Here is a 16,239-nt window from a genome sequence, read left to right on the forward strand (position 1 = left end):
GGACACCTCAACCCTGGTAACTTCAGCTCCTATAAGTTAGTCATTTATTTATTTAGGCAGTTGTATAATGCTCAAACGTGACCCAAAGGGAATGAGGGTCCGATACAATGGGAAGCATACAGAGAGAACAGTGTTACAAAAGCAAATTGAATGAAATACTACAGTAACCATCAGGAACAACATGTCATTGAAGCAAGGAGTAAGCAGCACGTGAAAGACGAAAGATAGTAAAGCCTTGAAGACAGTATAGAAGGAATGACCAAATGAACGATAACACTTAATTTGGAAACTCAATATCCACAATTAGCATGAGAGTTTTTAAAACATTTTTCCTTAACAAATCTTCCTACTAATCTTTCATAGTGAGACAATGGGAGCCACAAATAGTGTATTCAAAACACACCTACCTATCACCTTTATTCCAAAATGTTAACTTTTGAAGCCTATTGGTCATCAGTATTGTATTAAAATAACATTGAAATATGATTTGAGATGCCAGGTTCAGCACTGCGGACAGGGTTACAGTCTTTAACCACTGCACCCACTGTAAGGCATACATGCATTCATTGTGGCTATGATCAAATGAGCTTGCAGTCTCAGCACATCACATCAGGTGGTACTGCACCTAGATCCCACAAATTCTGCATCAGAAGTATTTCAGAGAGCACCTGTCCTATTGCCAACTCACTAATGTCACTTTCCCAACAGTAGATGTTCTTTTACTCGGTGTTCTGGGTTTGCAAGCAGGTGTAGCATAAGTGGTGAAAACATTTGTTTTAGGCATAATCTACTTAACCAGATGTGTTCAACAAAGGTCCAGGAGCGGTGGATCAATTCTAGATTTTTGGGATATACAAGTAAAATGCATTTACATAAAATTAACCTAAGCGGATCTAGGTCAAATGGTTAATGATTAACCCGAAAATCTGACCTGAATCGGGACCTCCTGGACCTGCTTTCAACAGTCTTGCACAAAACCATGGCTTCCTCGTGATGCAATGGGAAAAAAGTGAATGGTGCAGTAACAGGCCCTGTATTGTTATTATGTAGTATGTAAAAACACTTCACATTCACAGCATGAACAGTAGTGCAGTTTAACACACAGTATAGTCTTTGAAAGAGTTTAAAATGTCTTTAATGTATCTCAGTGCTACTGTGCTGAGTTATAGACACCTTGCTCCTGTAGTTGAAACTTTTCTAACCAAGGCGCAAAGGGGTAAAATGCAACATTAACATCAAACTCTATACTCTAAGGTCACAGTTGTTTGTGATATTATAATCATTTATTGAGTTTCTTAGCTAAGTGTTTGGATTACTTTTGCCCGTGTGATCCGCTGTGCACTTGTATGAAGAACAAAATAAATCTCCCCTGTTCTAACTGCTTCTACCATCATTTAACACTACTTCCCAGAGATGACTAATGATAAGTGGACTTTATGGGTCTGATTCACAAATGTAAAGTAAGTAGTACACATGTTTATGACCAATTTCTTTTTTTTTTTACTAATGCCAGGGATCCAGAAAGGGATTCCCGAAGTATGTAAATGGTTTTACCAGTGTGGACATCTCTGTCACGAGTGCAGAGAAGTCCACACACGTAAATCCAAGTCAGGAGGTTGGAGAAGGACATTTCAAAGTGTGGTGTGAATTGGAGGTTTAGGATTGCACTCTAACATGTATGGTAGTGGGCATCCTCTAACTGCATCCGACTCTCTAGATGGTCTGTAATTTTCTCCTGATATGTCCTAAGTACCTCCCCTTCCAGGACGGGAAGAAGAACAGTTTACTCCCACGGGGAAGTGCTTTCCCAATCTGGAAAATTGTTCCCAGCAAGAAACACAGCAGTGCATTTGTACAGGGTATTCAATTCCCCCATGCAGATGTACCCACTATAGAACGTTTTGTACCTTTTGTGTTGCTACAGAAGGAATTGGACACTGTAGGAAGAGTCCTGTGACATTCCCAAAAATACGCCTGGAAACCTTTGTCTCACTCAGCTTGTGAGGTTTGCTTTTGGGAATATTGGTGCATACTACAAAGTAGGAAAACTACACCCCTCCCTAGATGTATATCTAAAGGTGCAGATATTCTATTGGTTGTGTGAAAGAGGGCCTGTGGCTCCATCAGGCCTGGGTCCATATAGATACGTTTGATTGTGTTATGCATAAGTTATTGTCTTTCACTTATTGACAAACGTTTTATTTATTCTATTGTTTTTCAGAATTTGCTGTCATCCACAATGGAATTATTACAAATTATAAGGACCTTAAGAAATTTCTGGTATGTTCATGATTTGTCTATATCACTGATGTTGTATTAGATAAGCAATTGCTTATATATGCACGCCTCCTGAATAAGTGCCCAGACCACTCATATTCCATAATATGAGAAATTTCCATGTGCTTAACTACTAACTTTCAATATGAGTCATGTTGTATGCCAAGAGTTACTTTTGTGCATGATTACTCAATAACTGTCCAAAATACTCTTATTGCACGATGTGAGCAATTTCAGTTGTGCATGACTACTGAGCAGCCCACAAATCCCAAATTGCATAATAGGATAATCTTCTTGTAGCATGTTGCTGAAAAGAAAAATGTTATTCGGAAATGTGCTGTTGCAACAATGTTTCGCGTACTCTTCCAAATGCCAGCTTTGGCATGCAAGAAGAAACATTTTATCTAACGTTTTGCACAAAACATTCCAGGAGCTGAAAGGCTATGAGTTTGAATCTGAAACGGATACAGAAGTAATCCCAAAGCTGATAAAGTATGTGTACGACAAAAGAGAGAGCGAAGACATCAGCTTTTCAACCTTGGTGGAGAGAGTCATCCAGCAACTTGTAAGTATGGATTATTTTCTTATTAAAGAAATTAAGGAAAGCTGGACTTTGAGATCCGGTGTGGTATTTGATTAAAGTAAAAAAAGTAGTTGAACTAATGAAAGTCATTTTCACGCTTCTAGTTATACAGTATGCACTGTTACGCAACAGTGTATGAGGGATTTCTCTTAAGGTTTCCTGAAGCACTCATTGGCACATACAACTTCACAGATGCCCAGGCAGGGGCGTAGCTATCTATAGTGCAGCAGCCGTAGGAGAATAAGGCCCATATTTATACTTTTTTAGCACTGCATTTGCGACGCTTTTTAATGCAAAAGCGGCGCAAACTTACAAAATACATTTGTATTTTGTACATTTGCGCCGTTTGTGTAAACAAGTGACACAAATGCGGTGCTAAAAAAGTATAAATATGGGCCTAATTGTGCAGAGATATCTAACACTTTATGTTGAAAAAGGGTATTTATGAATATAGTGCATTTAGTGGCCTGAAGGTTGGCGGCCAATAGTTGCTCTGCAATTTAGAGCATGATGTGACTATAAGGCTCCTAGAGGGTCAGAGCACTGATTTGGAACAGCTACTTTTGGGATGTTCCATACAATGCATAACTAATACACAAATGTATTCTAATCTGATCTTGTTAGGTTAAGATCCAATCCCCCATCACAATAACATCTGTGTCTGCAAACTCTTCATATACTTTTTTCAGCAACAGAGCCAGATTATTGGGGAAGCTCTTCTTCAACTTTATAATTGGTTGAACATTAAGTTGAACAAACACTCACTCACTATTCTAAACGAGGATGTACATCTCCAAGTGAAGATTTCCAAATTTCTTTAATGCTATGGGGCCCCAAGGTTTAACTCAGTAGAAAAGTAATAACTTTATTTTAATATATTTATTTTTAATACTTATTTCAGGAGCCCCTCTAACATTTTAACATGTTAAGATAAATATGGTACTTTTTAGAGTACTGTTGGCTGAAACATGTCACTATCCTACATTGAATGTGTGTTTCTGAAGTCAGAAATTGAGCTTGCTATTTTGAAAGGAGCTTTGTTTCAGCTAGGCAGTTTACCTCTCAAACAACCCTCTCTTTAAGAAGCTTCAGTGCTGCATGTTCCAAGTCAAACCTGAGTTTTGAAACACCATCTAATAAATTCCCCTGGCTCTGTAGCCTGGAGCCAAGCCCAGCAGGGGTTGTTCACCAATGCCTTTAACTGGTCACAAACAGGAGCCTGTAGTTTTGTTGCATTCGGAAAGTCTACAGGGTGTATTATGATCCAATGTTTAGTGAGCTCCAGGCTGCACAGCTTGGAAACACAAATCTGTGAAGCTGTGCTGCCTGCAGAGCATTCGATAACTGGTAGATTTTCAATGTATATGTATGTATATATCAGTGGCGGCCGGCAGCTGTAGGAGGGAGGGGGGCGGGCGGGAAGCACAGACACACACACACACACGCACTCATTCTTTCACACACAGATACGCATGCACGCACGCACATCGATCAACAACACTCATACCATTCAAACATGCACGCACGCACCAAACATTCATTTTAAAACATCACACACACTCATTCTTTCACACACGCCCGCACGCACAGCCATTAACACTCATAACATTCAAACATGCACCAAACATTCATTTTAAAAGATCACACACACATTCTTTCACACACACACGCACACATGCACATCCATTAACAACACTCATAACACTCAAACAGGCATGCACGCACCAAACATTTAATTTAAAACATCACACACACACACACACACACTTACCTTCACCCTCCAGGTCCCAGGAGGTTTGGGACAGCTGCCTTCCCTCATTGGTCAGCCAATGAGGGAAGGCAGCAGCCCCAGCCTCGTCACAGAGTGGGATGGGGTCAGTGAGACTGCTGACCCCCACCCCACTCTGTGACAAAGTGTCACTGATTGACACTCGCCCTGGGCGCTTCAGGGCTTAAACCTGAAGCGCCCAGGGCGAGTGTCAATGGGTGACGCTTTCCTCGTCACCCAGGAGAAGGCCTCGAGGCACCTTTGCTGAGCCGAGGAGGTCACGCCCATAGGAGCTGTGACCTCCTCAGCCCAGCAAAGTTCAGCTCAGGCAGCCAGGAGGCTGCGCAATTCGCGCATGGCTCACTCCTGGCTGTCTGAGCTGAAAATGAAGAGTGTCTGTCAGGCTGGCCTTTGTTCAGCCTGACAGACACTCTTCATGAGGGGCAAAGGGTGGGGGGGGCGTGGCCCCTCCGCCCTATAGGACGGGCCGCCACTGGTATGTATGCAGTATTTTTATAGCATAATCCGACAAAAAGCAATGGAGTGGAGCACTGCACATGATTATGGAAAAACATAAAATCAAGGAGTAAGAGAAGAGTAAGCTGGGCTGTGGATGTTTAAAACACTGTGAGGTAGTGCCCTTCAAAAAGAGGTGAGTGCATAAATGAAAAAGGTGTTATGTCTTGTTTTTTCCTTTTTTGACACTTTTTAATCTACTGTCTGATGGTGTCATGGCTGCAGGTGTACTGAGGTGCACCGAAGATGGTGAGCTACTCTACAATATTAGGAGGAGTGTGGGCCATGATGGATTTGTAAATGATGTAGCTTGTTTTGAAGATGATATGGGCTGGCAAGGAGAGCCAATATAGTTCCATCAGGATGGGGGGCTTATGGTCAGATTTCTTCAAGACCTGGATGAGACATGCTGCAGCATGTGGGATGCCCCTATGGGGTGCCAGTGTAGAGTCTAGGAGGCCATTTATTGGGGGTATTACCACCATCCAGATGGGAAAGTACAAGAGTTGAACAGCAGTTCTGAAGTCGATTTCTGGAAGAAATGGCTTGCCTTCCTTTAGAAGAGAGTGCTTTACCAGTGTTTGTTCATGGGTGAATCCCAGTGACTTAGCATTTGGTGAAAGTTGGGGTTCAAGGCTGTCAAGACCCATATCATTGAGCAAGGTTTGTAGTGTAACTTGTTTATTGTTCTTGACAAAGAACAGGAATTTTGTTTGGCACTGGACACCCAGGTCTGGATGATGTTTGAGGATTGGATGTCAGAAGCAGAGGAGACTTTCAAGTGCAGTTGTGTATCATCAGCATATTGGTGAAGCTTGTTGCTGTTATCTGTGAGTACAGCACAAAGCAGCTCCATGTGTAGGTTAAAGATGACAGGAGAAAGTACGAAACCTAAGGGGACTTCACAGGTTATAGGGTACTTTTGTGACCTGGATATGCTGATGTAAACAAACTGGCATCCATTGGAAAGGTAAGAGGAGAATGACATTGAGAGTGACTCTCATTTGGGATGCAAGAGTGCGTTTGATGGTGGGAAGGTTGACTGTGTCAGAGGCAGCTGAGAGGTCTAGCAATATTGGTAGTCAGGAGTCTTCTTCATCTGTGGTCAAGAGGGAATAGTGTTTGTAGGTTTGTGGTCATAATGCAGCAACATGATCTAACACCAGACAAGTAATCATGCACGCTATAGTTAGCATTGATGTGGACTTGGAGTTACACATACTCTGCTTTTTTAGCTGTCTTGCTGATGAATGACAGGTGAGTGATGGGACATCAGGCACATCTGTAGGTTTCTTTTAGAGTGGGGACATCTGGCCTGTTTTAAGAGCTTCTGGGGAGCTGCCTTGAGTGATGGAGGCATTGACAATAGTAATTAGGGGTAGGAGAGAATTGTGTGAATCTACTGTAAGGGGTGGTTGTAGGAATTAAAGATGGCTTGGTATCATGGGTGTGCTGTCAGGTCTTCTGCATTTTTCATGGAAGAAGAAGTTAGTGGCATTGCAGCCTTCTGTGAAATGAGAAATAAGTGGGGTTTGATGAAATGCTTTATTGTCTTGAACATCATTTGCTTCTGTTAGTGACTTCATTGATGGTGCTGTTATTGTACTTTTCTTTGACTGATTTGATGAGGTGTCTGCCTGTTGCTTAGAGGGACTTCAGTATCATGAAGTCCTCAGTTGTTCTGTTTTTATTCCATTTTCTTTCCTGTCTGCAAGTGGATTGTTTGTTATCAGCAATCTCTTCAGAGTTCCAGGGTTTTGAATGCCTTGGCTGGCACTTGTGTATTGTAATTGGAGAGTGGATGTTCACACAGCAATTGATGAAGTTGTTTAGAAGGGTGTTGTTATAGGGCATAGAGTTGATAGGGTGAGGCATAAGCTGAAGCAATGGGTTGTCTATGGAGAAGTATTTGTAAGATCTGAAATTTTGATCTTCTCTTGTATTGACATTGGTTTGTTGGAAGGACACTAAACATGGAGATAGGGATGTCAAAGTGGCAAGTCCATTACAGAGGTATGAGCAGATTGCATTGGATTGTTGGTGATGTTGAGAAGGTAAAGTTGAGGAGGTGGCCTTTGGAATGTGCTGGTTGTGCTACATGTGTACTAGGTTGAGTATATTGATGAGGTTGAAGTCTTCTCTTGTTTTTTGAGCTTATATTGTCTGGAAGGTTGAAGTCACCCAAGATGGTGGTGTGGCCATGTCAGATGGATGAGGCGGGGAGGAGATCTGAGAATTAATCGATTAAGTCCTTGTTCTGCCCAGGAGGTCTATAGATGAGGTTGAATGTGGTGGTCTCAGCAGCAGGGAGTGGAAAATTACATGCTAACAGCTCAATGGAGCTGAGTCTTGCTTGCCTTGGATGGAGGACCATGAGCACTCACGGATGACAGTGAGTCCAACTTCCTTATGTGTGTGGTCCGCACAATGAATGGTGAACTGTGTGGGAAAGGGGATACGTAGGATATGTGAAAATACTTGTGTGAACCATGTTTCCATGATAAAGAGTGTTGAGCTTGTGATAGATGACATGGTCTGTGTGGTGAGATTTAAAATTAATGTCTGCATGTTTTATGACAAAACAAAAGAATGGACCAATTTTACATATACACAGCTCTAAAATAAGAGGCTTGTGGTATCATGAATATTTTCTGCACATTCACAGTGAACCAGCTGAGCACCTGTTTTTAACAAAATCACGCTGTGTAGGTCAATGCAACTCAATAACAGCTCATCAGCTCTGCAAGTTAGTGCATGAGCAGTAGACAACAGCCACTAAGCATAGAGCAGTGGTTGCCTCTCGGTGCTTCTGAGCTGTTAAGTCTACAGCTAATATAACGCAGAATGCTACATTTATACAGATGTTGTAAAAAAGCTTTCTTCACCTGTGTGCAGGTGCGCAAAATGTTCACGCTATGGCTCCTTTGGCATTAGAACCTAAATATGTCTACAAAAAGCATACTCTTTTCATTGAAAAAAAAAAAGAAAAACATCTGTAGATTTGGCTTTGCAAAAGAAATAAAATCCTATATAAGGTTGGACTGATGATTTGTCAAAATGTCTGTATTATAACACAAAATGTTCTGAGATCTTCATTTTCCACTGGATGTCAAGGGTTTCCTCAAGGGTGACATTTTTACTAGGGTGTTCAAATGAGTGTAATGCATTTACTGCATTCTGTCATTTGCATGTATAGATCCGACTCCTTGCAAAACACTTTCAATTATGCCCTTACAACCGTTGGATGTGCAATAAAATATCATCCCTTTTCTGAAATTCTGAAAAATATTATTTATGCATATGTTTTCATATAATATTTAGCATAGTATGGAAAGTAGAAAATAGAGGGTGCATTGTAAATTTCACAGTTCCAAAGTAGCTGCATTTGTACTTCATCTTTTCCTGCAGAGGGATGTTCTGGAATGGATTCTTCCTATGCTAAACGTACAATACAATGTGGTAAAATGCAAACTCCCTAACAACTAATGATTTGGTTCTGTAAATTGGCAAAGCAAGCACTGTATAGATCACAATTAGTGCTTTAATTTGGCTGGTACTGTCAGATACTCGGTGCTGGCACGTCTTTATTTTGAGAGAGTACCTGCACTTCTCAGCAGAGGGGCAATACTTTTAATTGGAGAAGGCCAGCACTTTTCAGAATCAAGTAGGCACTCAGGTATAGGGTATATGCACTTCAAGATTTCCATTTCAAGAACTGTGCACTGTTGAATAGAAATCAAACTAATCACACGTGATAATATGATGATCTAGGAGGTGTGTCACATTGTAACAATTCAAGCAGCTATCAGTGTTGTGTACTACCTGTGTTTATCTAACGGTAATGTCCTTGATAAGTACAATACAATATCATGTTGATCCATTTTGGTAATTCTGTGCTCACTGTAATCTTTCTAGATGCTACTTCTTATATTTTATCGTGTTGTATGATTAGTTTTAGGATCTTTCTTTCAGGATCACCATTGGTTGAGGAGTGCCTTCCCACGTAGCAAAATTGAGCGTGGTGCCAAAATGAACTGGCTAAGTGAATAAGCACCTATATAGTACAGTATTGACTGCTTGCGACAATGCCACATCAGCCCCTAGGGCGGCACCCCAGACTGGGCATAATGTGGCTACATGGTGTATTTTTCACTGTTGTGAGATGGGAATACTCGAAATGTTGCAGATTTCCATGCATTAATTCTATGAAATAATTTCTAACGGAAATCATATGGGTGAAACTTTTAGGGTGAGGTAAAGTCAGCAGATGGCGTAGTCTAATTTAGATGCGGGGAAAACATTTCTGTGACCTGCGTTTTTATCTGGAAAAAATGAGTTTAAAAAAAAGTAAGTCACATGAAAGTAACATTCCATCTTGACCGTAAACATCACCAATATATTTACATATCTATTAGTGTTTTTCCATGGCGTCCACTGTTTATTGTTTGCATCGTGGACTACAATATATTCGTATTATATTATACTTTTACATGTGTTACTAATACATGGATTGAATTGAGGACCACTTTACCTGGAGGATACTTGTATGTTAAAACAAAATGGTATTCCTAAATATAGGCATCCTTAGGGGCATATTTACAAGCCCTCGTGCCACCGGAAAGTCACTTTCTGTGATGCTCCTGTGGCGCTGTGCACTGCGCCATATATACAAGGCGGCGTTAAGCCACTTCTTATGGCTTAATGCCACCTGGTAAATGAGGCCCCTTAATATGCAGCACTTTGTGTGGAAGGGACGTGCAGTGTGTGTTGCTGTGGGCGTTCCACAGCAACACCCATTGCATTTTGAGGCTGCCCCAGATTTACAAGATTTTATTAATCTGAGGCAGCTCCAAAAAAGAAATCCACCAACGATTTCATTTCTCCTAGATTTTTGCTCTTTCTACGTGTGCTGCATTCTGCAGCACACATAGAAAGAGCAAATTGCCTTTGAAGATTGTTTTTATGCAGGAAGGTGTCCCTTCCTGCCCAAAAACAATCTCCCTTGCAACATAGCCATCCTTGCACCATGGCACAAGGGTGTCTGCATTGGCACTCAGCAGCACACTTATCGCTGGCACAGGGGGAAACACAGGAGTGTGCCGTACTCTTGTTAATACGGAGCATCCCTGTGTTTCTAAAGTGACGCAGCGTGGTGCTGCCAATTTTGGCATAGCTCCGCACTGCGCCACTTTATTGTAAATATGCCCCCTAGTTTGGCAACTGTAACTTTTGAGGTTGTAATTGTCTGCCCTTGTCAACTTCCATACTTGACCTGTGCAAAGAGCTTGTCTTCTATATACTCATAAAATATATTCCTCTAGGAGAACCAAACTATGCTGTAAAGACTGTTCGCATGTTAACACGAAGCACGCTGAGCTCTCATTTATTTGGGCCTTCTGATAGATTAGGTGTTCCTTTGCTTTCCAGGAAGGAGCGTTTGCGCTGGTCTTTAAGAGCACCCACTATCCAGGAGAAGCCGTTGCTACTAGGTTAGTGAACTTCAACATATAGTAAAGCCATGGTTATGAATGAACGATGATAAATTATGTTTTATTGCTTTATTTTTGCTTGGCTGATTCTCAAAGTTATCTGCCCACCTACGGTTAACATGCATGTGCCAACGAACCGATTTACTGTTGTAAATTAATCACTAAAAAAACGTTCACTCCAAAACTATTTCTGTGGTGAACAAAAAAAAAAAAAGTTAAATATGCTAATGTTTGTGTACTATAAACGTTCTCCTGAAGAGTGTCACCCTGCCGAAAAGTTCCAAGTATCCATTTTGTTGGAGTAATTATGATAATGTGGTACTTGCATAGATTAACTTGTGTAGTGCTAAGCATTTTGCACATTTCCAGAAAGTTGGAAATCAGCTGAATTAATCAATGTAAGATTACAATGAAACAATTTCATAATTTCACTAAATATTTCTGAATCAGCCCCTTTATATGTACTTAAAAACAACAACTATCAAATACGTTTGTTTTATTAGGAGAGGGAGCCCTCTGCTGATTGGAATACGCAGTAAATACAAGCTCTCCACGGAACATGTTCCCATACTGTACAGGACATGTAAGTTTTGCGTCCTGATGTGTGTGAATGATTTAGATTGACGTTTTTCTGATCTTTGATGCTCATTGTTTATTAAAAAACGCATTTGAACAAAATGAGATTCCATTGTTTAAATTATGATTACTCGTATGTCAGCTGAAAATATAATGTATATGCTGTTTTTTTAGGAAACTGCGTCCTTTAGAGAGAGGGTTTTAGTTGACCCTTACAGTCTCACCCTTTACTGGGTTGCTTTATTTAGGGAGTTCTGTGATTGCCTTGACATGGGCAGGGGCACTGGACTTTCCTCGTAGTATGTTTCAGTGTGTATTTTATTTGGAAAAATGCAAGTATTGCGTAATGGTAGGAATCTCCCTAAAACAGCTCTTCCAGACATATTACTGGAAATACCTCTCACTTATTTTTCTCTCATTCAGTTGTGAAATTGCTTTTTATCCGGAAGCATGTCTTGCCAAACCAGAGGCCCTGGAAGCAGAGCCCGGCTGTCTCATATTTGGCTTCACATACGCTGATGAAACTAATGCTCTGGAGTTTCTTTCCTCGATTCTTTTCTGTTGAATGTCATTCCCTGGTTGTTAGATCCACCCTGCTGACTGTTTCCTCCAGGATAACAGATACTCTGCTCCCCTTCCACAGGGGCGGAGGGGAAAGGGTTTGGTGATATCACCACCACTCATTCTCATTCCTGTGTTATAATTACCCTCTATTTTCTGTTCATTCCGGGGGTTTTCCATGCAGCCTCTCTTTTGCCAATATCCTATCCTACCGCCTAGCAAGTCCCCTACAAACCCTGTACTGATTAATGCTATCCTGGCGATCTACGTAAGCAGCCCATGGTTTAAATCACAGCTCTGAGTTCTGCTTCACTGCAAGTTCTCTCTACCATTTCACAAGATTTCCAGCTCATTGAAGAACAGAATCTTGAATTGCGCCAGCTTGATATCTTAGATCTTCTTGTAATATAGATTTCAGGTCCCAAAATACCTCTATGGGGTTTATTCGCTTGCTCGTGCTGCAGTCCTGAAAAGTAGCTCGCCGTCATCAGCTCTCACTCGGCACCACTATGCAACTTTTAAAGTATTCTTAATCAAAGTAACTTAGGGCCAGATGTATGAAAGCATTTTGCATTTGCAAACGGTGCGAATCCCGTTTGCGAATGCAAAATGCCAGTTCAGAATGTATGAAATACATTCTGAACGCAATTTTAAGGAATCGCTAAAATAGCGATTCCATAAAATTGCGACCCTGTTTAGAGAGTTGCAAATTCAGACTCTCTAAATTAGAAATCGCAAATAAGGATTCCTTATTTGAGATTTATTAGCACATGTATGAAGCAATTCCTAAATGCGATTTTGGCATTTAGGAATCGCTAATTACCACCAAGTTGAACTTGGTGGTAAACATGTGCAAAATTTTAAAATGCATATAAAATGCATTTTTAAATTGGACATGTAAAGCATACATGCCCTTTTGGCATGTGTGCACCTTACATGTCCCCCAAAAACATTTTGGGGTGCAGCAGAGGGGGCCTTAGCCCCCCAGCACCCTGGGGTTTTGCATTTCCAAAATTGCAATTTCTGGTTCAGAAATCGCAATTTTGGAAATGCAAAACATTCGCAGATATGGGCCAACAGGCCCATAGCTGTGAATGGGGCTGGTATTGCAATTCGCAATTCGGTAATAGCATTTGCGATTTTTAAGAAATCGCTATTTACGAATCGCAAATGTGATACATGGCACTTTGCGAGTCGGAAATAGCGATTTCTTAAAAATCGCTATTTCCGAATTGCAAAGGGCCGTGTTGATACATCTGGCCCTTGGAAACGTGTGTTTGAGTACCCCTTTCAGAAAACAGAGTGTGGGAGCCATGTAGTAAATTCACTGCTACACTCTGTTGTTAGTATCTGTGGGTAATTTGTCACTCTCAAAAGCAGAATATTTACAGAGGTGGACAGTATGTGAGTCCCCAGAAAAGCAAGACTTGCACAATTCTATTCATGTCTCACCGGGACTGAAAAAGGGCAGGGGCTTTACAGCATTCTGGAAGGGTGGGATTCATTTTGCTTGATGAACGCCCTAGCAGACTTTTCTACCCGTCCTTTGCCTTCCACCTAAACTATGTGTCCTGTGCGGAAGGTGAGGGCTTTTTTATTGAACCAGGAGGCCAACTATCATAATGATTATGCCCTAGAGAACTTGAACTAGTCCAACCCAAACATGTTCTCTGGAACAAACACTGATTAAGAAAACTCATTTTGGTCGCTTAGTTAAACAAGCATATACGAATTCTGTGCTTCTCTAATGTTCTTGAAAAACATTGTCAGTCGACAGGTATTTTTGTGGCATCATGAGCACCATGAGGAGAGTTAAGCAGCAACAGAAACAACTGTGAGAAAATGGCTAGTGAAGTATTATCAAATCACCGACGTCAGCTATGTGAAAAGTAGGCTTTTATTCCCAGTTAAAACGGTCACTATGAGTATTCTGATTGGTCTGTCTACTAACGTATTGTTCAAATAAAATACAATCCCATGGTTGATTATGCAGATTAGTGGCTTAACAGAATATGAGGGTGCTTCCCTGCAACCTATTCAGAACGGACCCCACACTCACATCAGTAGGGGCTGAGGAGGCCCCCTCCAGTGTGAGTGAGTCTGCGGCTCTCGTGCACGCAAGGACTGTGGGGGCATCTGTTACACCCCTGCTGCAGATCAGGAATATCTCAGGTAGTTCAGTAAAAGTCTGACAATGAAGGATGCGAATATATTCGTTTTACTCTCCTTCATGCCAGCTGATGGGCACTGCTCATTATTCATACTGGGACATACCAGGGGCCACATTACAGAGAGTGTACACTGTCGCACTCTGTGCTGGTGCTCCACTTTTAGTGGGCTAGCTGTGCACAGAATGAGACTGTGGCGTATCACAGCAGATGTGCTCTTCCCAGTGCAGGCATAAACACATTGCTGCATTGGGAAAAGAGCAGTAGACAAATACTGACTGGCTCTTTGCAGCTGCCAGTCCACTTTTCAGTACCAGCCACATCCAGTCCTGCAATTCGAAGGAGACTGAAATCCCCATGCAGCTGGGATCGAGTGAATGTACTCACCTGCAGGGGATGCCTAGGATCCTCTACGACCCCTTTATCCCTCTCATAAGGGGTACACTCAGTGGGTGCATTGATTGTGTGCCAACCATATATGGTATGCAGTTTACCTCCCGATAACTTGTTTGCTTCTGTGCATGCATCATCTGTTATACGTACCAGGTGCAACAGCAATGTGCTTCCTTATTTGCATTGGGCCACACCCCATGCAAATGAGGGCCATCCACTTGTGACCGTACTCATGCCAAGCATGTGCCAACATGGTCCATATTAAAGAAGGCGCATACAGGGATCTGTGGCCACTTCTATGATAGCAAAGTTCCCAGAGTCTGCTAGAAATGGACACAAACACCCATTGTGCCCCAGGAATGAATGAACACGATCTCATTTGATCTATATGCAGACTGACCAAATCTCGCATATCAAAATCACCTCTTTGACATCCGTTATAGCTGCCCTTACTAATTCCCAGCAAGTGAGTTTCTGACAAATGTGACACATTTTCCAGACCCGTAATGAGAACCATTATAGAGGGCAAACTCTGTTATAGTTACATGTATTTCACATGGATACCGCTTAAATTTCCCACCTAGAACTGCCATCCAAAAATGTTCAGGAGAGTGATAACAGAAAGGTTTATCTTAGGAGTCTTCTCAAAGGCGTAGTAACTCAGTAATGACAAGGTAAAAGTTCTCTGCAACATCAGTGTGAATGTGCTTATGACATGACTCTCAGCGCTAAGAAGGTTGTGTGTCATGCTATCTGAGCAACAAAAGGTAGGTACTACCGTTCTAAAGAAAACAGAACCTCCATGACAATCAGCGTTATTGATTGTCTAAATTATACCAGAGAGCAACAAACCTTTGCCATTGCTCTTATCAACGTCTTTTGAGACTACTCCAAGAAATGCGTACAGTACATCTCACATGAACATACAACCATATTGGACTGGCATCTGTGTTCTGTGTGATCCAAATGCAGACCTGGAGTAGTACTGCATGCATTTGTCGTATCTAAGCGTTACATTATTACTTATGCATCATACTTGGTTGTCAAATTAGCCCTGTCTTGACTTCTTTTTCAACATTTATTTTATCCAGTATCCCAGAGCTCATACACTTTGGACACACAGTGTAGCCTTTCCACAAAATCTGCCGCTTTGCAGCAATTGGAACATGTTATCATAGGTGGAGTATTGCTCTATACATTATTATCTGGTCCTGTTGTTTTTGGCTTTGGTTGTTCAGAGCAGTGATTTTAAATCTGAGCTCTATTTTTGTGGTGGGAATCTCATTGATGTCCTGTATTTCCTTTCTCTTAACTAATTTCTGTATACAAATCAATTACATTTATAATATTATGCACAGCTGAATATAGCTAAATCCAACCTGTAAATGTTCTACAAATAATCATACATTTGTTTTTTGAGGCATTACAATAGCATGTGTATTTTGCATGATATTTCTGAAGCCTGAAAATGAAATGGGGCATTATGAAGGTATCGTTGTAACCAGCACTTTTCCTTTGCTCAATAGGCAATAATATTGATATTCTGAATAACTGCAAATCCAGACAAAGCAGACGTGACAGCTCCACTTGCCTTTACCCTGTTGGAAATGAAAAAAGTGTGGAATATTTCTTTGCTTCTGATGCAAGGTAGTTGAAGAAAAAGAATTTCTAAATTGTGTTTGAAATATAAACAAAGACATCATAAAAAGAAATATGCTAAAATATATAGGGCCTGATTCACAAAGGTAACTTACACTTATAAGTAATTTACCCTTTTAACTCAGTTAACTACTTTCTGGCTATTCAGAAACTCTTATTGTAAATTTACCCTAAATGTGTAGCTCGCATGTCTCCACCAAATTAGAGGGCCTGGGAGCTATACACCTTTAGGTAATTTTCACTTTTGAT

The 16,239-nt window shown here is 41.1% G+C and overlaps 1 protein-coding gene across 2 annotated transcripts in view; it reads left to right on the forward strand.

Annotated features, from left to right (window-relative positions):
• Positions 1–16,239, forward strand: part of GFPT2 (glutamine-fructose-6-phosphate transaminase 2) — a 92,986-nt gene that overhangs the window by 41,327 nt on the left and 35,420 nt on the right. Inside the window, exons 5-10 of one of the 2 annotated variants that reach the window (XM_069199290.1) lie at positions 2,222–2,280; positions 2,708–2,842; positions 10,572–10,633; positions 11,137–11,216; positions 15,423–15,509; positions 15,858–15,978. In XM_069199290.1, coding sequence (XP_069055391.1) covers positions 2,222–2,280; positions 2,708–2,842; positions 10,572–10,633; positions 11,137–11,216; positions 15,423–15,509; positions 15,858–15,978 — 544 coding nt within the window. The remainder of the gene's footprint in view (positions 1–2,221; positions 2,281–2,707; positions 2,843–10,571; positions 10,634–11,136; positions 11,217–15,422; positions 15,510–15,857; positions 15,979–16,239) is intronic. The other variant, XM_069199291.1, reaches the window with a different exon arrangement.

The sequence above is a fragment of the Pleurodeles waltl genome, chromosome 7 (genome assembly GCF_031143425.1).
Source record: "Pleurodeles waltl isolate 20211129_DDA chromosome 7, aPleWal1.hap1.20221129, whole genome shotgun sequence".
In the NCBI taxonomy this organism is placed as follows: Eukaryota; Metazoa; Chordata; class Amphibia; order Caudata; family Salamandridae; genus Pleurodeles; species Pleurodeles waltl.